The following is a 24,949-nucleotide window of genomic DNA, read 5'->3' as shown; positions in this document are numbered from 1 at the left end:
GCCAAAATGGCGCCTTCGGAGTCACTTGCTCGTTCAGGCCAAGCTAAACGAGCACCGAAGAAACCGATGCCTCTCGTATCAATGAGCTCGGTGCTCCTCCCCGCCATTTTGATTGCTGGAGTTGGAGAGGCTGCAAAGGAGGCTAGAGAGAACGAGGCTGGCTGCCTCTTTTTCTCCCAGCCTCCCCCTCGTCCTCCAAGCGCCTGACCAGAGCCAGGTACTGCCAAGGCCTCCATCCCAATGGGGTGGGAAGGAGGGCAGGGCTGGGAAGGGAAGGGAAGGGAGCAGAGGCTGGACCCCTCCTCTGAGCCCCATGGCAGCCCCTGCTTTGTTTCTGACTGATGGCGACCCTAAGGGGAACCTATCAAGGTTGCTTAATCAGAGGGGATTTTCCCATTGCCTCCCCCTGAGGCTGAGAGAGTGTGACTTGCCCAAGGTTACCTACTGGGTTTCACATTGACCTGAATAGACCAGAAAGCTGGGCCAAAGCTAACAAAATTAAACTCAACACAGAAAAATGTAAGGTACTGCACTTAGGGCAGAAAAATGAAAATGCATAGATATAGGGTGGGGGACGCCTGGCTTAAGGAGACATATACATGTGAAAGGGATCTGGGAGTCCTAGTAGACCACAAGTTGAACATGAGTCAACAGTGTGATGCAGCAGCTAAAAAGGCCAATGCGATTCTAAGCTGCATCAATAGAAGTATAGTGTCTCAAGGGAAGTAATAGTGCCACTCTATTCTGCTTTGGCCAGGCCTCACCTGGAATACAGTGTCCAGTTCTGGCACCACAATTCAAAAAGGACATTGAGAAATTGGAGCGTGTCCAAAGGAGAGCGACTAAAATGGCGAAGGGTCTGGAAGGCCCTTTGAGGAACGCCTTAGGGAGCTGGGGATGTTGGAGCCTGGAGAAGAGAAGGTTAAGAGGTGATATGATAGCCCTGTTTAAATACTTGAAGGGATGTCATATTGAGGAGGGAGCATGCTTGTTTTCTGCTGCTCCAGAGAATATCACCTGGAGCAATGGATGCAAGCTACAGGAAAAGAGATTCCACCTCAACATTAAGAGGACTGTTTGACAGTGGAACAAACTCCCTCGGAGTGTAGTGGAGTCTCCTTCCTTAGAGATCTTTAAGCAGAGGCTGGATGGTCATCTCTGGGGGATGCTTTGATTGAGAGTTCCTGCATGGCAGAATGGGGGTGGACAGGATGGCCCTTGTGGTCCCTTCCAACTGTGATTCTATGATTCTCTGAACCCGGGTCTCTGGAGTTCAGCACTCCAACCATGCTGGCTCCTTCCATTTCTATATACAGTATTTCCTTCCCTCTGGAGAATGAAGTTAAATAGAGATAGACAAGATAGAGGAATTAAGAAAGGGGAAGGGAGAGGAATTAAAGGAAGGAAGGTTAAAGGAAGGAAGATGTAAGAAAGGAAGGAAGGCAAAAATCACCACTACTCCCCAGCCCTGAATTTATGTACATAGACTGTATACAGTGGAACCTCGCCATAGGCGGGCGCGCCATACGCGGCCTTGAGCATATGTGCTCAAGCTGCGGCGCGCACGCGGGGCGGAAGGGGCGGCACATCCCATTCAGTTGAATGGGCGCGTGCGCCCATTGCGCCCTGCGCGCACCTGTTGCACCCCGCACACCTCCGCACCGCCGTGCACGAGCCCCATTGTTTACAATGGGGCTCGAGCATAGGCGGAAATCGCCATACGCGGCGGGATCCGGAACGGATCCCCGCGTATGGCGAGGTTCCACTGTATTAGACATTTTAACATCACCGCTGCCTCAAATTTTTTATTTGGCTCTGTTTGATTAGTTTCAGTTTTTGTTTGTAAATAGGAATTTGTTGTTGTTGTTGTTGTGTACCTTCAAGTCATTTCCAACTATATGGCGGCTCTAAAGCAAACTGAGTTTTCATGGCAGGTTTCTTCAGAGTGGGTTTGCCACTGCCATCGTCTGAGGCTGAGAGAGTGTAATGGCACAAGTGCGCCATTGGCGCACATACTCATTTTGTAGTATTATATATTTTTTCAGTTTTATAAATAAAACAAATCAACGTGATCTGAATATTTATTTTGGTAGCTGATGCATTTGCTAGAGAAATGTTGCTTTGAAAAATGGATGAGCAAAAGTGTCCTTTTATATCAGTCTGTGCATAGCAGTGCAAGTCTTTTGTATGTGTTGTTAATACAGTGTCAGCTTTGTGCAACTACATTTCTGAATGTTCCCTTTTCTGGTGGCCCTAACCATTCTGTTGATAGACTCAGTTGAGGGAGCCCACTTTATTGGAGGAAGATACTCTTAGTTTAGAAAATGCTAATGTAAGGCTCATTAGGCTGAAGATGTTATAAATAACCTCTAACTCCATAAAGTGCATTCTAGTACAGCCAGAAAAACAACCAGACAAATAAAAATTAATTACTAACTACCACCTAAATAAGCTGCTGAGTTGAACTTTTAGAGATCCCTACTGAACACTATGTTTAGCCTGAAGCTGTGAGTGGGAAAATGTACCTTCAAACTTGGTTAGAAATTACTATATTAAACGTCTGGAGCACTGTTTGATTGGCATGTCCATTTGACAATTCTGTTAAATAAACACCTTTTCCTTTCATGATATATCCTATTTGTGTATTTATTTCTTACTTGACTTTATAAATCAATCAAGCACTTGCAATGCAACCACATTTAAATTCTTACTGTATATCCCGCGGTCACAAATGAGAACATGATTATAGTTTTGCTTTCAAAAATTGGGATTTCTGCACTGAAACAAAGCAAAGAACATCCCTGTATCCAGCATCTATGGGTTCATTTGGGACAGACGGACTGACTGGAGCAAGGAGTTAGATGGGGAAGAAGTGGTGGCAAAAAGAAGCTTTCACATTTGGGACCCTGCTTAATCTTTGTGAGCTTTGCAAGGAACTGGATGGCAGGTTTGAGCTGAAGTTTTAACCTGCTCCTGCTTTCTTTCATCAGACAAGTTGAGAGAAGTAGCAGAAGAAGCAGTGTTTGTGTGTGGGGAAGATATGTTTCTGGGGAAGGAGGCAGAGGAATATCCAGGGTTGATTTCTTAGAAAGAGTCCTTCACTTTGGAGCAACTACTTTAGTTAAAATATCTCCCTTTCCTTGTCCATGCCACTCTCCAGTCTAGAGCCTTTGTAAACCCACTGTATACACACACCAGCTGAGCCCCTCTTTACCCCAATGAAGGATTGAGAGCCCTTCCTCGCCAGGGAGAGGTTTCTCCCTTTGCACCTGGTCACCTTGGAAGCAGCAACTGAGCAGCTGGCTGAACAGTGATCAAGAAGCTTCTTGCTTACATTGGCTTTTGCCCGAAGGACAGAATGGATGAGAAGCTTCTAGATCATTGCTCAGCCAGCTGCTCGATTGCTGCTCTGAGGGTGGCAGTGCAAAGGGAGCAGCAACCAGTTGAGCTGTGACTGAGAAGCCTCTCTCCTGCACCAGCCTTTACCACAAGGGTAAGAGGTTTCTCAGCTCAGCCAGTTGCTCGGTTGCTGCTCCCAAGTTGGCTGGGTTCAAAGGGAGCAGTGACCAAGATTGGTTGTTTTAAATTTGCAGTAGAACAGTAAACCTATTATCAACAAATTGGCATGGGAGAGGTGCTAGGGTTGTCACCCAAGAGGAAAGGGGGCAGTGGCCCCAAAAAGTTTGTCAACCACTGCACTACAGTAGCAGTTACATATTAGCAATAGGTAATCCAATAAGTTATTTTCTGGAGTGCAGTCGCAATAACAAGTATGACATGTTGATCAGTTTGGTGCATAAAGTAATGTATTTCCTTAAAAATGAAGGTTCAGTGTTCTGATTTGATATAGGGGACTTTTGTGATTCTCCTTTAAATATTGTCATACAAATTGTGATCCAATTGTGTTTTGTTTGTTTTTTTCAGCTTCCAAGTCAAGAAAGCACTTTATTGCCACCGAATGCAGCAAACTAAGTATCATGGATCTGAAATTCAATTCCTCTCGGAAGTATGTTTCTATCAGCATACCATCAAAATCCCAAGTTATGTCGCCACACATCAAATCAGTAGATGATGTAATAGTACTTGGTATTAATCTCAGCAAATTTAACAAGGCTACTCAGTTTTTTATTTGTGTATCTGGAGTCTTTCTGTTTTTTCTTATTTATGGATATCTACAGGTAAGTGCTGTAATTCGTTTTGTGTGTTTTCTTCTGTAGAATTGCTATTATGGTGCAGATGTACAGCATCTGCATTAACCTATATATAAAACCAGGGGTGGGCAAAATGGCCACTTTTATGGCTCTGGGGTAAAAAAAAACAATCACAAACCAATTTTGCTCCAAAATGATCTCTAGGGGTATGTGGGGCATTTCCACTGCATTTGGAGGGGATGGGCTTGGGCCAAATTATCTTTGAAACAGAAAAGATACAGGAAGTTACTTTTGTTTACTTCCAGTTGTTAAAAAAAGGCTTCTCCTCACCCAAAGTCATAGTGTCCCCATGTCCCCTAGAGATGTGCAGAAGTTTTGATTTTGATTTTTTGCAGCAGCAGGTAGCATGAGCAGGGGGTAAGCCTCTAAGATCCCCTGGGGGACTAATTCAGCCTCCTATCCTTTCACAGTTGTGCACCCCTGCTGTAAAGAAAAAAATCCTATATCCATCAGACTCCCTTTATTAAAGGAAGTGAGGAAATGTATAGTACACAAAGAGTTTGGATAATCTCCCATTGGCTTTTAGAGGAGGGAGCTTTTCCCCCCAGATACCATATATTTGCTCTACAATTCTGTTAATAGTTGTATAAAAAAAACCACAACCCCATGCCCTTTCTAAGAGGCCTGTATATTTCTGGGATAATAGATCTGTCTCGTTATGCATGTATAGATTTTTACAGTACGCCTCATGAAAAAGATTTTTACCATTATCAACTAATGCCTGTAAGAAGTGTACCTTTTTTTCTGGAAGGCTAGTTTTCCTGTGGGCTAGTAATAATAATAGTAGCAATTGTTTTGTTGTTGCTTTATATTGAACTTTATTATGAGAATCTTCTTGCTGAGAATGTAGACTTCAGTGAGTACATTCATCCTGTCTTATCTGTGGAAGAGCCATTCCAGACCCCCCCCCCCCCCAGTGGATAGCAAAAAAATGTGGGACTTCAAGTCCTGTTCTTTGCTATAGACATGCAGTGTGCGCACAGCTGGCAGTGCAGCCGTATGCACACATATCCATTTAAAATAATGGGGCTTGCCTTCCACGGAAGCTCAGATCCGCAGATGGCAAGCCCATGGGTAAGAGGAACCCACTGTACTTGATCTTTGCTAGGCTACTCTTATATTACTCCAAGAAGTCAGTCATTAAGGCTGCAGTCCTGATGGGTGTTGCTTACTAGCAAATTCTTTCAACACCCAATGAGTTTATTTATATTACGAGCCACAATGATGCAAGAGAAATCCTATTTTATGCCCAAATCCTATTTTAATCCCAACTAGAGTAGACCCATTGAATCCATTCAGTTTATCTGTTCAGATAAAAAAGAATGAGTCTGTTCTGGTTGGGACTAACCAGCAGGATGCTTAGGAACTGAAAACATTCTTTATGCCCATGCAGCAGAATCCCTCAGAGTTTATACTCCAGAAGAAATAGTCGAGAGGAAAGGATGATGCAGTGTCAGCAAACATTTTGCAAATTTAGAGATTATAAGTGTAATAGAAAAAGAAGGCAGATAATTATTCCTCTGTTCAGATACTAGCTACTTAAACTCCTCGTTAGTAGATTCGGGACAGACAAAGCAAAAGATTTATTCCCATAGAGCAGTGGTCCCCAGACTGTGCCCTTTAAGAGACTTTGGACTTCAGCTCCCAGAAGCCTCAGCCATGTTGGCCAATAGTCTGGGATTCTGGAAACTGAAGTCCAAAATCCCTTAAAGAGCACAGTTTGGGGACCACTGCCATAGAGCATAAAAAAGTATGCAATTTGCTGCAGCGAATTAGAGCTGTAAATGGAACCTCCATATTCAAGAGCAATGGATGTTTAAAGGCAAGAGATGAGGAAGCCTTTGCCTTCATGCCTTTTATCTGTCTTGCAGGCTGAAAGGATCTGATCAAGCAGGGCTTATTTTGAGTGTAACTAGAATGCACCACAAGAGGTGGGCAGAAAGTGGTCCCTTTTCTATCAGTGTGAACCTCACACCAAGCCAAAAAGCAGCTGCAGATGTTTAATGCTGGGGCTTGCATTATCAAATGCTGGTTTTCATCCACTAAGCACATGAATTGGGGCCAAATCCTGACACGAGGATTGACTAGATTCCTTCAGCTACTGATTATGTTATTCAAAAAACTGAATGTTAAAAAAGCAGATTTCTATTTAATAATGAGGCTGTATTGAAAATGCATTTAATATAATAATTTTTTGTTTCCCCCACAGGAACTCATATTTTCAGTAGAAGGCTTTAAACCCTTTGGCTGGTATCTTACATTAGTGCAGTTTGGGTTTTATTCCATTTTTGGACTCATAGAACTACAGCTTATTCAGGACAAAAGGAGACGGTATGTGATTTCCCCCCCAACTTATATCTTCAAAATGCTATTTGTTAAAAGTTGACTTCCATTTTGATAAGTAGCTTTACTGGGTGTATATTTCCACAGTAAAACTAAGTTCAGCTTCCTTAATTTTGAATTAAGATAGAAATCTGAAGAGAGCAATCAGATCAAACATTATTTCTAATCATTTTGTCATATTATTAGGGTCCCATGAGTTTATCCACATGTTGTTGACCTGAGAAATTGATGGGTGGTTCAAATTAAAAATGGATATGAAGTAGAATTTCACAATTCCATTCCCTTTTGTATAGAGAGTTCTATGTAAAGTATGCTTTCAGATCGCTGTATCAGTTGGCAGAAGTATTAAAATTAACAAAATAGTCTATTGGGATTATATGATTATTATGATTATTATTATTCATTTGTAGCCTGATTTCCCCAAAAAAATTTGTCTCAAAGGGACTCAAATTTTATAGCAATTGCACCTACTTTCTTATTCATTTTGACTTTAAAATAGAGGAATTATGTTTTGCTGCTTTGTGCAGAATAATCTCAGTCAAACTTCATGCTAGCTGTTTCATACTTTATGAAACACTTGAGTACAGTTAGCTTGTTACAAAGTTAACACTTGCTAAAGGCTGGAATCCAGAGGGCTTTATGGGGAATTTGTATGTGTGAAGTGGTCCTTTGGAAATTTCCCCTCTGCTCACAAATCTCTGAGTCTGCAACTCCTGACATCCAGAGAACATGCAAGAATTCTTCCAATTCAGTATAAAGGGCAGTATTCAGAAAGAAAACTGGGCTATTAAGATCCTGGTTCTTCTTCTTTTTTCTGCAACAGTCTAGTCTTGTGTACAGTAACAGATGAAATTTGGGAGATGGAGGTTTTATATTCATCTTCACTGAGGCAACTAGAAACATTTTAGAGTAATCCCATTGACTGATGCTGGGATATATTCTTTGAGCTTGTCAAAGGTGAATACCATACCACTGTACTAAAATGGAAATCTTCTCCTTACACAGCATTTATGTGGAGTAAAGAAAGAAGGCTGAAAAAGACTATATTCTTTATTTCTGTACAATGAGCCCTTGGTATTCTCTGGAGATTGGTTCCAGGATCCCCCGTGGATATCAAAATCCCTGGATGCCCAAGTCTCATTCAATACAATGATATAGTAAAATGGTGTCCCTGATGTAAAATTGAAAAATCAAGGTTTGCTTTTTGGAATTCATTTATTTTTTTTTAATATTTTCAAGCTGTGGATGCCTGAATCCATGGATTAAAAAAATTCATGGATATGAAGGGCTGACTGTATTTGCTTTCCATTTATTTAAATTGGAAAAATTGGAAACAAATTGATATAAAAGAAAAATATTATCTTTAATGATGTTACAGTAGTTAAACATTTTGACAGATCATATCTAATTCAAGAAATTCAGATGTTACCACATTCATAAATTCCATGAATTTCAACCGAAGTTGCCAGTTTTATCAATGATCCTTGCTTACTGTAACATTAAAGCCTCTCTTTAGTGTTGCCATTTGCTCCCAATACAGAGCTTCATTTATATTTTCCAGGATTCCAGGCAAAACCTACATGATAATAGCTTTTCTAACAGTGGGGACAATGGGTTTATCAAATACCTCCTTAGGATATCTGAATTATCCTACACAAGTAATCTTCAAGTGCTGTAAACTGATCCCAGTTATGATAGGAGGAGTCTTTATACAAGGTATGCCTTATTCTTGCTATTGAATGCTATTCATTTCCAAAAATCACCTTGTAAAGACCTGACAATGATTTCTTATTTATTTTTATTTATCTCCACCCGATGCCTCCACGTAGAGGTCTTGGTTGCACCAAAAGCATGGATTTTCTCCTGAATTGAGTCAAAAGTAATTTTAAGCAAAACAAGTTATAAAAAGACTGTGAAAGCATTTGTTGGCAAGATACGTTCTCCAAGGTATGAGAACATGGTGCATATATCTGGTCTAGATTGCTCAAAGTGTCCACAAGTGATAGTTAAGGTTTACCTGTCTTTTGAGTTTCATTGAGTTTACCTCTTTCCTTCCCATCACTCACTCAACATCCATACACCAATTCAGCAGAAGTGGCTAGGAAATACTTTGGTTGTGTTGATTTTCACTGGGAAGGAGAGGCAAGTTGGTCAGTTTCTTTCCCTTTTTTGCTACTTTGGTGATCTTAAAGTACATGACTAGATAGTAGGTTGCCAGTCTTCCTTTTCTATTTAGCTTGCTGCTCCTGGTCCCTGAATGAGAATTAATGATGCATAATGAATTACGTTTATTGGGTAGTGATTACACTTGTTGAGACATCCAAAGTAAGATAGTTTAGTGAAAGAATTTGAGAACTTTTGCCTGCCCTCATATAGTTACTCTGAACCATTCAGAAAATATATAAGGTTTGTTCTTTCCAATTTGATTCACTAGAGAATAGCCCACGGGGAGAACTTTGCTCAATTTAGTCTGTGCAAAACCAGGGACAAGGTTTCTAAATTGACCCTTTCCTTTTTGTTTCTTCCAAAGCAACTAGATGTGCTTTTGAAACTTAGCTGCAGTTATGTAATGACTTTGAACCAGCAGTGGAGTGGCAATAGCTGAGTTATATAATGATAGCAAAGTTGATCTCCAATACGAAAGTGATCTCAAAGTTGAAACCCACTTTTCCATTTAATTGAAAATTCCAGACTTCTGGCCTTACTGCTTTAGAATAGTTTTAAAGCAGCTAGAAAGGGCATTGAGCCTAGCACTTACAAGATTTATAACCCCTGTGTTTCCAAGAATGTAGATGGTGTGCAGATGGTGTTATACAATAATATGTTATGAAGTTTCAGTTTTAGTAGAAATGCTTTGATACCACATGTCAGTTATTGTAAAAGGCTGGTTCATATCTCACCCTTAGTAGCATAGTTATTGCTTCTGCACTGCTGCTTCCCACATGAGACCAATAAATGTATACTGTTGGGAGACAGTGTGGGAAGAGATCATATACTTCACTCCTCATGCAAGTATTGGGGGTTCCCAGGGATTGATTATACCAGTCTGTCATCTGTCTCTTCCACCTGTTCTCTAAATGCATTATCTCTGTAGTTCCCATTTAGCAAAAGACTATATGGGAGCGGCAACAATCTTGATAAGACAACATATGAATATAAAATGTAAAGGAACACCTTTCCCTATAACATCCTCCCTGTGTCTTAAGACTGCTTTCTACTAAGGGCAATGACCTTTTCTATTGTGACACTGTAATTGTTCAGCCTCTTGTGGAAATGTGGCACTGATTTTGCAGTCATTTTGCAAACTATTCTGTTTGGGCATTTTAATCTGGCTACCCTTATGTTTTGTATTGCTTTTTGTTGTTCTCTTGTGATTATATTCAACATTTTTGTGATATGTTTTATGACTAACATAACATATAATGTAGTTTTATATTTTTATATGTTTATTTGTTTATATTTATTTCTATGTTTATTTGTTGTACACCACACTGAAAGAGAGAGACAGAGAGATTGGAATGGGGTATGCTTATGAATTGGCTCTATGAGTCTGTGCAATGTGAGAAATTCTGTATTTTTAATTTATTTGTTTGATATGTTATCAGACCAAATGAACAGAAGAAATAACTGCCATGCCTTTAAACAACATCACCTCTGGTTATTTATCTTTTTCTCTTCCTTTTTTTAAAACAGGAAAACGTTATAATATTGCAGATGTTTCTGCTGCTATGTGTATGAGCCTGGGCTTAATATGGTTTACTTTAGCCGATAGCACAGTTGCACCAAATTTCAACCTTACAGGTAAAATTTATCTTTACAGTGTAATTTAAGATTCATGATATAAATTAATTTAATTTCCAGGGGGGAAAGCTGTTGGTAAAGTAGTCACCTGACTGATCTAAAACAGTTCTGATTGCACCCCATCCCTGCAAAATCTTAGAACATTTGTGATGTCACACCAGACATCACTGTTGATAAAACTGTATTCAAAGCCATTTGTCAACTGGCCCAGCAAATCTTAGACTGTAATCATATGTACATGTACCTGGGAGTAAGTCCCAATGAAGTCAATGGAGCTTACTTCTTGGTAAATATGCATAAATTTATGCTATTAATATATGTCTATAGTGATTTTTTTAAAAGTAATATATATAATAATAAAGACATAAATACAGAGTTTCCCCCAAATAAAAATGCAGTCCTTTATCCTCTCCACTCCACCTGTAATCAGATTGAAGACAAAGTAAAGTAAAACTTTATTTGCTAGGGTAGGTTTCCTTCTCGTTTCCTTCTTGTAGCAAATCCCAAAGTGCCTAGTAAACATTGTCAGCACTGAAGAATAGAGGGGCCCTGATCTTACCAGGGCTTCATTGGCTTTGGGATTGTAATCCTCACTTCATTCATAAAGGCCTACAGGATTTGAAGACAGGAGTACAAACCACCGTAAAAGAATACATTCCATTGAGATGATTTTCATAGGGTATGTGCAGAAGAACTTCCCAACTAATTTGTGTTGTGTAAACCAGGAATAATGCCCCTTGTAAAAAATAATTAGATACCACAAGTCAGTATAAATGGGGGGGGGGGGGGGGACCCAGTAAGAACTGAAGGCCAAGAGCCATAGTGAGATAGGTCCTAATGGAAAGATCTTCCAGAAGCAGCTCTTGCAGAAAAAGCAGATTTGTTTTCAGAGGTGAAATGTTATTTGTGGTATAACTCAAACCCTTCAGTTGCATTTCAAGGAGATGACTGTTTTCAGCATAAAAAGAGAAGGAAAAGTAGTCTTGTGGCACCTTTAAGGCTAACCCAGTTTATTTCAGCATAAGCTTTCATGAGTTCAGATATCTGAAAAAGTAGGCTTCAGTCCATGCTGAAATAAACTGGTTACTCTTAAAAGTGCCACAAGATTATTATTTTTACCCTTCCCTTCAATTAAGTGTGTGTATTGGAGTGAGAATGTGAGAGACTCATGGCTCTCTGTACACAATACAGGCTTCTTGACAAGGCTGTTTTCTGTAACACACTGTATTCCTAGGAGGAGGCACAGTTATCTGAGTAGAAGAGGTCATGCATGGGACATGTACTTTGAAAAATATGCACTGACATGCATGCTGTGGAGAGCAGAATTGTGACATCAGTCAAGCATTGGCTCTCTGCAGGTTGGAAATGTGGATAGTTTGGAATTCTCTTTACATTTCATTTTACCAAGGATGTCACTGTGATAATAAACTGTACCATATTCCTAGATTATTCAAGAACATTTGAAGGTTCCTTGTTAGTCTTTGGCCATATCTGTAAGGAATGAACCTTAAAGAAACTTGTTTCAGGAGCTGCTCCCTTGAGGACCACCCATATTTCTTCACATTTTAACAAATACTCTAAAAATGCCTTAATGTATAGGCCTATCTTGGATCCCAGATTTATTTTTTTAATTTAAAATTCCTTTTTTTAAAGGACAGCCTTTTCCTAACTGTTGAATAATTCATTTGCATTCAGCTCTGGAATATACTTTTGCATGCAGTTTTCTGTTTGGAAAGTTGAAGGGGCAAGAAAACGAATGCTGTAAAGCAGAACTGTTTGCTGAATAGCACTAGAACTCCCTGCCCTTCACATGCTGCGCACTTAATGAAGCAGGAGATCCCACCCTTTGGGGGCAGGGAGTAGCAGACCCGAAACTAAACATTTCAGATCTCTGTAAACCCATCCTTTTCTCTTAGATGTCAATGTTATTACTGATTTATACACTTTTTTGAGTCCAGTAAAATTTTACTTCAGGACGTAGTGAATATATTACCAGATCTTTACTGTAATATAAAGCATTCTGAAAGGAAGTTAGGAGTTCCTTAGCTATGAGGACAGTCAAATGTCCTATGTTAGTTTGAGAAATGAATGACTGAAAGTACCTGTTATTTCATTAAAAAGCAAAAATGGATCAAACCACAAGCTGCTGCTGTTGTCAGACAGTGGTACTACTATGGTACCATGTTCTTTTCTAGTGTCCACTAGCATTTTCTACTGTACACTATAACATTTCATATCTGAAATCATCAGTACAGATTTTAATTTAATATAATCCCAAATCTGGTTTAGAGCACTATAAGCAAGCCATTTTCCCCTGTGATTTACTGAATTGAAAGGAAAGGAAAATAGCACTCTCTGGCTGAAGATACTGCAAAATTGGATGAATGTATGAACAGATTCAGCATATAAATGACTGCAATAATTGTTAACCAATCAAGCATATTATTGGGGGTTTGAGGGGGAAGCATATCAAGATTGGAAAACTATATTCAATCTTTGGGATTTTTTTTTAAGGAGCAGGAATGGGGCAGGTACAATTTTATCTATCTCTTTCTTTCTACACATGTTGCTACTTTATCTTACATTTATTAAGAATTATTCAATATAAATTTGATAGTAATTTGGTAGTCTGTACAGATTCCCTTCATAAGAATGGCAATAATTTGGTATAGTGTTAGTATTCTAACAAACAGCTTCTAAACATACATTGTCTTTGATATGTACAGTAGTTAGCATTTGATTTTTTATATATATATATATATATATATATATATATAATTTTATTGTATTCTAATATTGAAATATGCACACTTAATTCCCCTTTTTCATTTGTTTATTGCAAAGGTGTGGTACTTATATCCCTTGCCCTCTGTGCAGATGCAGTTATAGGAAATGTACAGGAAAAAGCTATGAAGTTGCACAATGGCTCAAATTCTGAAATGGTAAATTCCCTTCTGTCATTTCCTTCATTTAATTAAAAGCAAGGTTAGAATTCTTTTCTATTTTCCCTTCTGTTTTAAATCAAGTCACTGTGTTTATAAGATGTGACACTAATATTAGAAAATTCTTGGCTCATAGTTGGCAGGTATAACAATTTGTTGTTCTACTCTAAGAGAATTGTAAGAGAAATGAAACTTTTTCTCAAAAACATTTGCAGCTTCAAACAATGCTTTTTACAAACATTGATTATATTATCAAGGTAGAATTAATCATCGACATTCTTGACACCCCTGTAATCTGAATCTTGTCAAAGAGAAGACTGCCACTATTGAGTAGCTTTAGCATTTTCTTCACAGCCATGCTTATGTTCACTCTCCAAACATTTATGGCATTGGATATTTATTTGTCAATATTTTGAATGCAAAATTTTAAACATGTGGGAGAAGCAGGAACATATTTTAAAGCTGTTCTAGGAGCACTGAATTAAGACTGTGAGGCTGCAATCTTAATTTTACATTTTGGAAATAGAATAGTACAGTGTAAGATACAGTGATTAACTCCAGTGCTTATGGCCAGCACACTGACTCAGAAGTGACACCTGGTTTGTGCTAGTTCAAATGGCAAACCTGGAGCTGTCCATACCAGCATGAGTGGCCCAAGCAAAAGGGGTAGCGTGTACACAAAATCTTAATGCCTTCAGTAGTATTTTGGCATAGCACTGTATCAAACATAGGGGAGCATTCTTACAATTAATGGTACTACTCAAGAAAATCATTTGTGACAGATGATGTTATGTCTGGAATTTGTTTTATTTTTTCATATAATCCATACAGTTTTATTGGAAACATCCAAATGAATCCCTTGCTTTATATCTCTGCAGGCAAATAAAAATACTGTGGACCACCATCCAGTCAAATAATAAAAAGTTCACATGGTCCCTGTTATTTTCAGAAGCAGTAGTATTCCACCATGTATTAGTACAGCCACTAAAATCTACGAATGTTAGCACTGATCTAGTTCAGCAAAATTAAGACTCCATCCACTGAAATTACCTGTATAATTTTATTCCCAGAATTGAAAAGATTGTTTTAAAGTGAGAGGGAGTTACATGACACCAAAATCATAGGGTAGTCACTTTTAAGTGGCATTGCGTTTGATTGGAGAGATTTATGGAGATGCTTAACTTCCAATGAATTCATTAAGACCTACACTTTTTGTATCTATTATATGCTAATAACACAGAGAAGCAAACAGACAAATTGGACTCCCTCATCAGTACGCTTTGATCAGGGCTGGAGAGTAGGAGTAAGGAGTAAAGGAGTGAGAGGTTTTTATAGGAGTAGGAATAAGGAGTAAAAAAATATATTTGTTACGCTTTATTCCTGTTATTGTACATGCAAACACCAAAAAAAAACCCATTTTCTTATATTGCACTGGGGAAAGGATTGGGAGGCAAAGAAAGGTGCTTACACACAAACACACACACACACACCAGCCTTGCAAAACAACTGGGGCTTTTCCCCAGGGCTGGGGAGTAGGAGTAGGAGTAAGGGGTAAAGGTGTAAGAGGTTTTTACAGGAGTAGGAATAGGAGTAACATTAAGAAAAAATACCTTACTCCGGACTAGGACAGGGAGTAACCCCAAAATCACCACTATTCCCCAGTTCTGCATTCAGTGAGTTCCAAGCTATACAATCCATGGAAGAGCCATGATTTAAACTTTTGCCCCTGCTGTTCACCCTAGATCACACACACATAGAAAAACAGATTGCATCGCTGGAAAAAAACAGCAGTCTTAATAGCAGGATTTCATACAAACAACATGGATAAGAAGGACGAAATATTTCCAGCAAAACTTCTCTAATCAGATTTGCATTCTTGTCTTGCAGGATTACCATTCAGATTGTAACGAAAACCTTTGTGATAAAAATCTACATAAATTAAAATATATATTGCATTTTGCTAGGTGATATAGCATAGAAATAAGACATAGGAGATGAATATTTTACCTTTTCTGGATTAACAGTCAGGATCTCATTCAGTTGTGCAAACTGAACAAGAATGATCCATGTAGGCTCCCTTTGCCTCAAACCAATTACTATTTGGTTGTTGCAATTGCAGATCAATTAACCAGACAATCACTGTTCATTAACTGTCAACTGAGCAAGGTTTATTGAAAGTTAATGAGAAACAAATATATAATTTCACTTTGTGAATTCACCTTCATTTTGCTTGAGAAATATGACTTTCAGAAGAGATGGTATCAGAAAAGAGATGTGCCAACAAAACCACAAATCACACAACTCATAACCTTTTAAAAAAAATTCCACAAGTTTAAATAATTTGTTTTTGTAACTATTCCAGGTTTTGTATTCCTATTCAATAGGTTTCCTGTACATTTTATTGGGACTGACATGCACTAATGGTTTAACTCCTGCAGTAACATTTTGTTCAAAGGTAAAATGCATTTATTATTTCCAGTGAAGAATGTACTTATTATTTTGATATTGCTTTGCTTTTCGATTATTTGTTTGGTAAAACTACATTAATGGCTTTAACAGTCACAGAAAAAGAGATATCCACGTTAGTCTGTTTTAACAAAAGCTAGTAGCACCTTTGAGAAAAAAGAATTTCTAGTATAAGCTTTTGTGGGCTACATTACCTCTGATGCATCTGACAAAGTGGATTGTATTCCTCAAACGCTTATTCTAAAAAAATACATTTTTCTCAGCTTCAGTGATGCTGGTAGATTTCTTTATATTCTCAGCACTGATTATAAAGTATATTCTTTGACTCACTAATTAAGGATGGACTCCTGTAATAATCACTGAACTCAGTGGGACAATTGTAAGCAAACATGTATAAGATTGCTCTGTGATACCATTTGGCCTGAAAATTCATACATTTACCCAAGCTCAACAGGATTTAGTTTTAAGTCAAACATACTTATAATTTCATTGTTACTTCTCAATTATCTAGTCAAAGTGAAGTAAAATCTGCTTTAAAACATTTTACTTTGAACCAATTTACTTTGTACCAACTTCGATAGTAAAGTAACTTTGATAGTACATTAAATATATTTATTGCATTTTATAATATCTCAGTATCATTTTAGCATTTTGCTAATAATTTCTTGCTGTTTCTGTAGCATCCAGTGCAAACCTATGGCTATGCATTCATGTTTTCCTTGACTGGCTATTTTGGAATCTCTTTTGTCCTGGCTTTGATCAAAATCTTTGGGGCTCTTTTAGCTGTAACAGGTAAATATATGGTTCCTATTTTCATAGAAGTATTTAAGAAAATCCCACTTGTGAATTATTTTTTTCTCTCTCCTCTGGTTCTTTTGTTCTGTGAATGGTTTGCTAGATTCATACCATGGAGAGTTGTGTGTCTTACAATCATGTACATTTTTTGTTTTCATGCAGTGTTTCCAGCTGCAGAGGCTGTTTGCACAAATTTAGATCATTGCTATATAGACAATGGTCCAACACATACTGCAGAAATAATCCAGTTTCAGACCACTTAACTGCCCTGGCTCAAATGCTAGGTAATTCAGAGAACTGCAGTTTTGCGAGACATTTAGCATCTCTGTCAGAGAGATCTCATGCCATAATAAACTACAAATCCCAGAATTCCTTAGCAGTGAGCGAAGGCAGTTAAAGAAGTCTCAAACTGGATTATTTCTACAGTGTGTTTTGGATCAGTGCCACCTTCCATACATTTGTAATTCAGAATTGTCTACCAAAGTATATATTACACAAGAAAGAAAATGTATGTAAACACAAACAGAGAGGGGATGCTTGAATTAGAAAACCTCCATGCTCCTTGCGTGTAAATTGGGTGCTTTAGAAATTCTTGGACTTCACATTTTTCACATTTTGACAAGATTTTATGTGATCAAGAAATCTTGCATCTATCTAATGGTGGAACTCATTAAAACAGATTAGTGATCGACGAGTGTATCCAGTGCTCTGCCAGCCTCTGGCCAGCAAAGTGAAAAGAAGAAGAGACATTCACCATCCTTCTGACATTGTTGTTATTCCTGTTTATCTCCCATTGATGGCAATAGGAATGCAATTTTTAGATCATTTCAGGGCTGGTGTAAATGTTCTTTCACACAGAGGCATGATCAGGGACCAGGAGGGTTTGGATTCCTGTGAAATGAAAGCTGCTGTATGTCTGGCAGTACCAAACCATGGTCATTTCCCCTTTCCCATCTCCCAGCAACAGAAAGTAAAGGCCTGAGAAGTGTTCACAAGTTCTAGGAAAGAGGAATCTAAGATTGGATTTCCCCTGTTGATATTGGACATCTGTCTCTCACCTCAGGAAGGTGTAGAAGATTCAGTATATTTTTCCCTGTGGTTCCTGGGACCATAAGATTTTGCTATCTAGTTGGAAGTTCACTATTCACTTACTCAGGGGTCAGCCCCACTCAAATCAGTGGGATTTATTTCCCATTACTGTTTGCCTAAAATTGCTCTGTGAATATATGCAGCAAAAATGTTCTCAACATCAGCATGTTGAAATAGTTTGGAAGAAAAACCTGGTATGGTAATATAGAGGTGGGTATCAGTCTGGGAAGCTTTGGAAGCATCCTAAATTTCTCTATCAAACAGACTTCCTGTAATGGTCTTCATACTTCAAAAATAATGGCTATAACTTACTAGGCACATCAGTCCACTTAGCTACACCAAGGAACTTGGATTAACATTGGGGATGGAACGTGATCAGTTGTTCCACAATCATCCACATGGCCACTACTGATTATGAAATGGCCATTTACCTCTGCTTCTCATAGTACAGTAAAAATGAACTAAACATTTCTCTCTAAACATTATGAGGTCAGCATATAAGGAATCTGTGTATACCCTGGTGCCTTAGTCCTCAGCATTGTAGAGGAATGCATAAGCAAGGACAAAAAGTTATGGGCTTCCTCATTTCTAACATCCACGCAAAAAGATATGCCCAGTTTCAGGACCAACCATGCAGTTTAAATGACTAATGGAGGCCATGCTGTATGTACAGACATTCGTCTAGCCAAACATGCCACAGTTTTTGCAGCTGTTGAGATGTGAGCAGCTGAAGTGGCTGCATGCCATCAGACTGCCCAGATGCCAGCTTTATTTGCCATTGAGTGGTGCAGTTAAGCTACAATATTTCCTAATCTTTTTATTTCTGTAAAGGAGAATAATAGGAAGAACAATTTTCTGCTTTCCAATCTGGGCTCTGGTTTTACTTCTGGGAGTGAACACTTGGATGACCTTGGAGGAATCATTTTGCCTTCTTGTTCTGCAATTTCTCATTTTTCAAATGGGAATAAAATATTTAACACATCCATAAAGAAGTGCTTTGGCTATCCATTGGGTGAAAAAAGTTCTCTGTTACTGCTGCATATTATTTCATTGCAGGAGATTATGGCAGAATGAGACAGATATACGGTACGGCGAAAGGCTGATAAGAGGTCCTATAAAAGGCTTCATAACCACAAAATCTTCTGCTAAAGCAGAAGACTGACAGGCAGCCTGAGCGACATAATTTGCTGACATTGTTGTGCCTGCAGGGGAATTCCACCATGCACAGTCACTTGCCCTGTGAAGTCTGCCTCATTGTGTAAATGCCTAAAGGTGCTGGGGATGAGTAGACTTCTATGGGCTGGAGCTGTATTAACCAGCCAGCATACTGCAGTATTTATTACAGCAGTCAATCTGCAGTGATGAGTCAACTGTCTTTTAACAATTAATTAAATTGTTCAGAATTTAAATATATCATTCTGAGATAACTAAGGGAGGTTTGAGAGCTTAAACAAATTAACATTACAACTTATATTTACATACATGGTCTTTCACTTTTTCTAATTCTTTTTTATGTCCAGTGCATGGAAACACCTGGACCAAAATAAACACAGATAATAGCCAAAAGTCTCATAGATGAACATTCTCTCTTCCAAATTAAAAGTGGTCCCCTGAAGGTTTAATTGATTGAAGTACAAATTAAAGGTTATGGTGCCTTGAATTCCTTTCTACAAGCACCTTCAAGCATTCCACACATCATGCTAGCTGAGGAAGCTTGCCATTAGAACTTTTTTACCATTTTTGGTTAGAATTCAAGATTAAACAGATTTTTTATCTTTTTAAAAGAAAATATATTACATATGTCTGTAGCCTGGTGAATGTTGGAAAAGTTATTGTCAAAATAACTTTACTCTGATGCTTTGGCCACATTGTATTCTATGTGGTTGCAAAAAAGTCATGCATGTGGCTCCCAGATCAGAAGAGATTAGTAATGCATCCTATATCGAAACAGCACGTTATTTGCAACTAACATAAATCCCAATCATTTATTGGGACCTTAAGTGCAGCTAATTTTCTATGTCTTGGGGACCATGATTTCAGTTTGTCGGCTGCAACTGAATTCTAGTTGAAATAAACTGAGGCTGAAGCGCTATGTTAGTTTTTCTTTGCATGAGGCTTGTGTTCTGATGCCTTAAAACTGCATTTTATTTGAACTGGAACGAATGTTTAAATCATTTTTTTCTCTTATTCAGTCACAACAGGAAGAAAAGCAATGACAATTGTACTTTCCTTTTTGTTTTTTTCAAAACCATTCACATTCCAGTAAGTATTACCCACACTTCTCTATTTTATGAAACTAATATTAATTGTATTTTGTATCTAATAGTGTTATACAGGTTTATTTAGAACCATTCTAATATAACTTTTGCTGAGAAATTAGAAATTTTAAGGCCCACCTAGCTTGTGCAAGCCACTGTCCTCCGTTGTGTACCTGGTGCCCCAGGTAAGTGTATTTTCAATGAGGAGATAACTTTTCTGTGTTTATCCCTTTCTTGATTCACACATCCCCTTTCTGTGCATGACCTTAATAAATAATCAATAACAATGGCACAATTCATAGTAGAAAGAGAAATAACTAGAAACCTGTTTCAGATCATTTGAATCAAGATTTATATGGAATTTTTGTAGGTTGAATACTTCTGTTTCCTTTCTACCAGTTTCAGTTCTGAAACTCTGTTTTGTCTTCTAAAATGCCCTTCGTATGATGTCCATGCAGCTGCTAATGCGATGTTTCTCTTTCCTTTAGGTATGTGTGGTCAGGATTGTTAGTTGTCCTAGGTATATTTCTCAATGTTTACAGCAAGAATATGGATAAAATTAAACTGCCTTCACTACGCAGTCTCTGGAATAAATCTGTGGAAGAAAGAAAGACCAGGACGTTGTCCCAAACTGTGTAAACAGTGGCTTGTGCCATATATTACACAGGACTGTTCATTTTTCGTTATTTCATTACAACAGTTTCCAGCTGATTCACTTTCCAAAGGGAATAATACTGAAACCAAAGGACCTGAAGGCATTTTATCTGCTTGTGGATGGTGGACATCAGCATATCTCTGATAGCTTCTCCTTGGTGCACATGGATCTCTTTCTAGGAGGGGTACTTTAGCATGAATAATGCTATTTGACAATGGGCTTTGAAGAATGCTGATTCTTGGGAAACCCTCATTCCACATGGGCCATTTGGGAAAGAGTGTGTATGATTAACTTGGGCATTTTAATCGAATCAAAGATGCTGCTCTTTCTGCTGATATCAGTGGATCTTTGTGTTTTATTGTTGGGGTCAGTTTATTTAAATGTAATATATCAAAACTTAATAGAAACTAATCAGAACCTGATTGATAAAACAAAATTTAAGCCTGCAAGGTTGGGATCATTAATACCATAACTATATTATTTTTAAATAAAAAAAAAACCCTGTATCCAGTTTTTTAAAGCTTTTGTTCAGATAGTTTTAGCACTGAAAGATTTGTTCTGGGAATTCTCTTTAGAACTGAGGGCTCTGGGACCTGTTGAAAAGGACCAGTCTTCTGCTTATACATATATTTTTTTTTCTCTCATACTTGGTGCATCTATACCGGCCACTTAAGCCAGGACAAGTCCAGAGCATTACGTCCTGGGCTAACCACATGCACTGGCCTGAATCAAATTCAACACCATGTCATTCTGCAAATGGGTCAGTCAGGCTGTCACTGTATCGGCTCTACTGGCCTTTCCCATTTTTGGAGCTGCTGCGCTTCCTTGCAAGCAGGGGCTCTGTGTAAAGCCTGCTTGACGCACTGCCTCTTCTGCTACAATAAAAATGGCTCAGTGATATAGCTGATCATGAAGGAGTCCAGAAGCCTGTTTCTGGCCTCAGCAGAAATGGGCACACACCGGGCTTCTGCCAGTGCGGAAGCAGAGGTGCCAGTGCTCAAAGGCCATCCCCTTTTCCTGTGCTGACAAGGCCAAAATGGACCCAGTCCAGCCGTTCACATGCCAAATAAATTTTAAGCCTTTACACAGGCCAAATGAACCCAAGATCATTCTAGAGTTTCTGGGAAACACCAGGATTTTCTCCATTTCCACTCAGTTTGGAGCAAAGTTGGGTTGAAAGCAGAAAACACGGATCCTCCTCAGAAGTAGCCATACATTGTCAGGATTGCCAGCATTGGCTTCAGGGTGAGTATGGGGTCCCCAATTTTAAAGCCTTACCCCTCACATTAAAATTCCAAACAATATTCAGAAGGGCTTAATGTGCCAGGCAAGTCACATGACCACCAAATAAATATTTCCTTGCTACCTTGCCACATTTCAACAAAGGAAACTGGAAAAGTGGGCTAGGTAGAGGAAGATGGATTGTTTTGCACTGTTTATTGCATATTGTGATTAGCTTGGAAATTAGCTCTTTCAGTGGAGCTTTCTGTACTGTGCACTTTTTAAACAAAAGATCAGTTCTGTGCCATGAAAAGCTGGATTCTACAAGTTGAATAAATTATGCACATATGTGTATACTTTATGGTTTTAGATACTTCATTCTGCTTTTGCAGATCATGATGAAAAGCAAGTAGTCATGCAGGATACTAAAGACCAACTGTTCTCTGTTATGTTCCTAATTCCTTTCTTTTGTAACACTGCTGTGAATTTCTCACACACATTTCAAACCTAACCATATTCATATGGACTAAAGAATTCCTTTTTAAAAAATGGATGTGAAAATTCTCAGGATGTTGACTGTTGGCTTCTTATACCAATTTTTGCTGCAGAATACAATATGGCTCTGTCTTTTGTTCATATTGTTATGATTTGCAACCAACAGTTGCTGATGTACTACAGTAAGACTTCTATAATTGGTTAGCTCATGTCTTTTCCCTGGATTTTCTTATTCTTGGTATAGGCAAAATTGATCCCTCCAGTCCAAAAGTGGTAAGATGTGACCTATTCTATGCCTGGAAGACTGGTAGATAATGTGATTGTCACATTACCATACAGCCCTTTGTATACTGTTTCAGTGCTGCTCATAATAAACACATTTACCAAAAGTAAAATATTGATGTGTATCAAGAAAACATGAATCATTGGCAAGTCCCTTCATAGTCCCACTACATGCCTTAGCCACATACAGAAAGTGGTTTCCACAGGCCAGTCGTATTCCATGTGCCAGTGGTCACATTGGTTGGGACATTATGAAAATTGTCAAAAAAGTAACTTTTCTGAGTTAGCATGCTCACCATGAAAAGACTGAAATATGTATGAATGTATGAATGGTCTAATATATAAGAATGGTCTAATCTGCTGCAGAAGACTTACTGCAGGCCATGTTTTAATTCATAACATACGCAGGCTGAACCATTCACAGAACCACCAATGATTATGGATTTTTTTTACAACATGACTGAAAGTGGGTGCTTCCAAAAGCTGTATTTGAATCCAGCCTCATCCAGAAGCTAAAATCACTTGTCCCTCCACATTTGCGGCTTTTGACTTTTGTGGATTTGATTATTTGCAGATTTGATTAATATGCTTTCTCCCTAGGAATCTTTCAGTCTTCCAGAGAAATTCTACTGGAAGTTGACAACAGAATTGCACTGAAGGACCTAAAGATTCCTAGAGAAAATACCTCTTTAGGCATTTGTAGGTCCTGCAATATGTTTCTATGGTCAAAATCTGATGGATAATGACTACAGAGTTCTGCTGGAAAACCTAGAAACTCCTAGAGAGGTGTTTTCTCAGATTTAAAAAGTACTGTTTATTTATTTGCAGTTTTTTCACTTTCATGGAGTCCTGTGCCCCTAATGTGGAGGGAGAGGTGTTCTTTCTTTAGCTACATCAATCGGCTATTTTGCGTATGCAAATAAATTATTCCTTTTTTATTATTTCTTTTTTTATTTTATTTTATTTTATTTTTGAAATAGAAAACTGATTATTTTATCTGGCAGCTGAATATGCAAGCAAATTTCAGTAAACAGAGTTGATTGAAGAGGTAAGAAACATACAATGATCCATTCAGCTATGGGTGAATCAGCCTATAATAAGCTACTGAACAGGAGAAGTCAGCTTTAAGAAAGGTATTGTGAAATTTAGATCTATTCTACATCAAAACAAACAAGACCCTCTGCCCACAAAGCAATCCTTGACAATATTACTGGTTATGGAATCATGAAAAGAAATATGAGTGTGGGAACCAGCACCACACAAATAATCTATTCCAATTTCAGTAATTGTAGGAGAGCCAACATGGTTTAGTGGTTCAAGCATTGGACTACAACTCCAGAAACCAGAGTTTGATTCCCTGTTTGACCATGGAAACTCATAACAATAGCAAGTACATTTCTATACCACTTATCAGTGCACTTAAGCACTCCCTATGCGGTTTACGAAGTGTAAGCTAAGCTAATTGCCCCCAACAATCTGAGTATTCATTTTAGCGACCTCAGAAGGATGCAAGCCTGAGTCGAGCTTAAGCCTTTTTGCTGGTATTGAACTCACAACCTTATGGTTTGTGAGTGAGTGGCTGCAGTACAGACATTTAACCACTGTGTCACCAGGGCTCCTGGTGCCCTTGGGTGAGTCACATACTCTCAGACCCAGAAAGCACCATCATAGGTATATCATTAATTAGAAATGACTTGAAGACACACAACAACAACAGCAGATCTAAAATGCATCTATCTGGTCACTACAATGAAAATATAGTTGAGCAGACTCAGCAAGAGAGAAAAATCTGTCCATTTCATTCTTGTGATAGAATTCCACTGGAATTTTCCCATCCTGATTCTGTATCACATATTACTTTTTTCATGCCCAGACGTTTGTATAAGTGTATGAATTTTAAAGTTACTATTTTCAAAATTTACTTGTATTTGTTACTTGTATTTTTTTTTCTAAAACATATGCACTGAGTTTTCACTTCCTCTGTTTATTTTTTCCATGGACTAAAGCAGTGGTTCTCAAATGACGGGGCAGGACCCATGGAAGGACATGAGAGTTGCTCAAGAGGGACATAGATCTGAAGGTCCTGGCCCCACCATCTTCTCCTCTCTTCCCAAGCTTTTTTATGTTTAAAATTTACACATGGATTGAGTTAAATACTGAATTTACTTAAATAAAACTGGTCTAATTTGAATGATGTTAATTCCTTATAAAATTTTAAAATAGGAAAGTGAACAAAAATATGCACACTAAATAAAATACATTTATTCATATACTATGCTGAGCAGGGGGTGCAATATCTGCATGTAGATGTAAAAGGGGGTGGGGGGTATCCCAAGGGTAAAAGGTTTGAGAACCACTAGACTAAAGCAAGTTTCTGTGTATTTTTCAAAT

The 24,949-nt window shown here is 38.3% G+C and overlaps 1 protein-coding gene and 1 long non-coding RNA gene across 3 annotated transcripts; both read left to right on the top strand.

Annotated features, from left to right (window-relative positions):
• Positions 1-23,514, top strand: LOC149317034 (adenosine 3'-phospho 5'-phosphosulfate transporter 2). The gene is made up of 10 exons (XM_089516706.1): positions 1-217; positions 3,925-4,178; positions 6,421-6,542; positions 8,116-8,270; positions 10,248-10,355; positions 13,200-13,297; positions 15,660-15,752; positions 16,444-16,555; positions 19,840-19,909; positions 20,394-23,514. The coding sequence occupies exons 2-10, from the start codon at positions 3,978-3,980 to the stop codon at positions 20,542-20,544; spliced, it is 1,110 nt and encodes a 369-aa protein (XP_089372832.1). The 5' UTR covers positions 1-217; positions 3,925-3,977; the 3' UTR covers positions 20,545-23,514.
• Positions 23,515-23,516: 2 nt separating this feature from the next.
• Positions 23,517-24,749, top strand: LOC149317033 (uncharacterized). Of its 2 annotated transcripts, none has more exons than XR_016280560.1 (2): positions 23,517-23,691; positions 24,568-24,749. It is a non-coding gene; the product is annotated as an uncharacterized LOC149317033 (long non-coding RNA). The 2 variants fall into 2 exon arrangements; XR_016280559.1 differs by having other exon boundaries at positions 24,565-24,749.
• Positions 24,750-24,949: the final 200 nt, after the last annotated feature.

This window comes from Sceloporus occidentalis, unplaced genomic scaffold, assembly GCF_023333645.1.
Source record: "Sceloporus occidentalis isolate IW3139 unplaced genomic scaffold, rSceOcc1.0.p SCAF_3, whole genome shotgun sequence".
In the NCBI taxonomy this organism is placed as follows: Eukaryota; Metazoa; Chordata; class Lepidosauria; order Squamata; family Phrynosomatidae; genus Sceloporus; species Sceloporus occidentalis.
The sequence above is the reverse complement of the archived record's forward strand: the minus strand, read 5'-3'. Positions and strand labels throughout refer to the sequence as shown.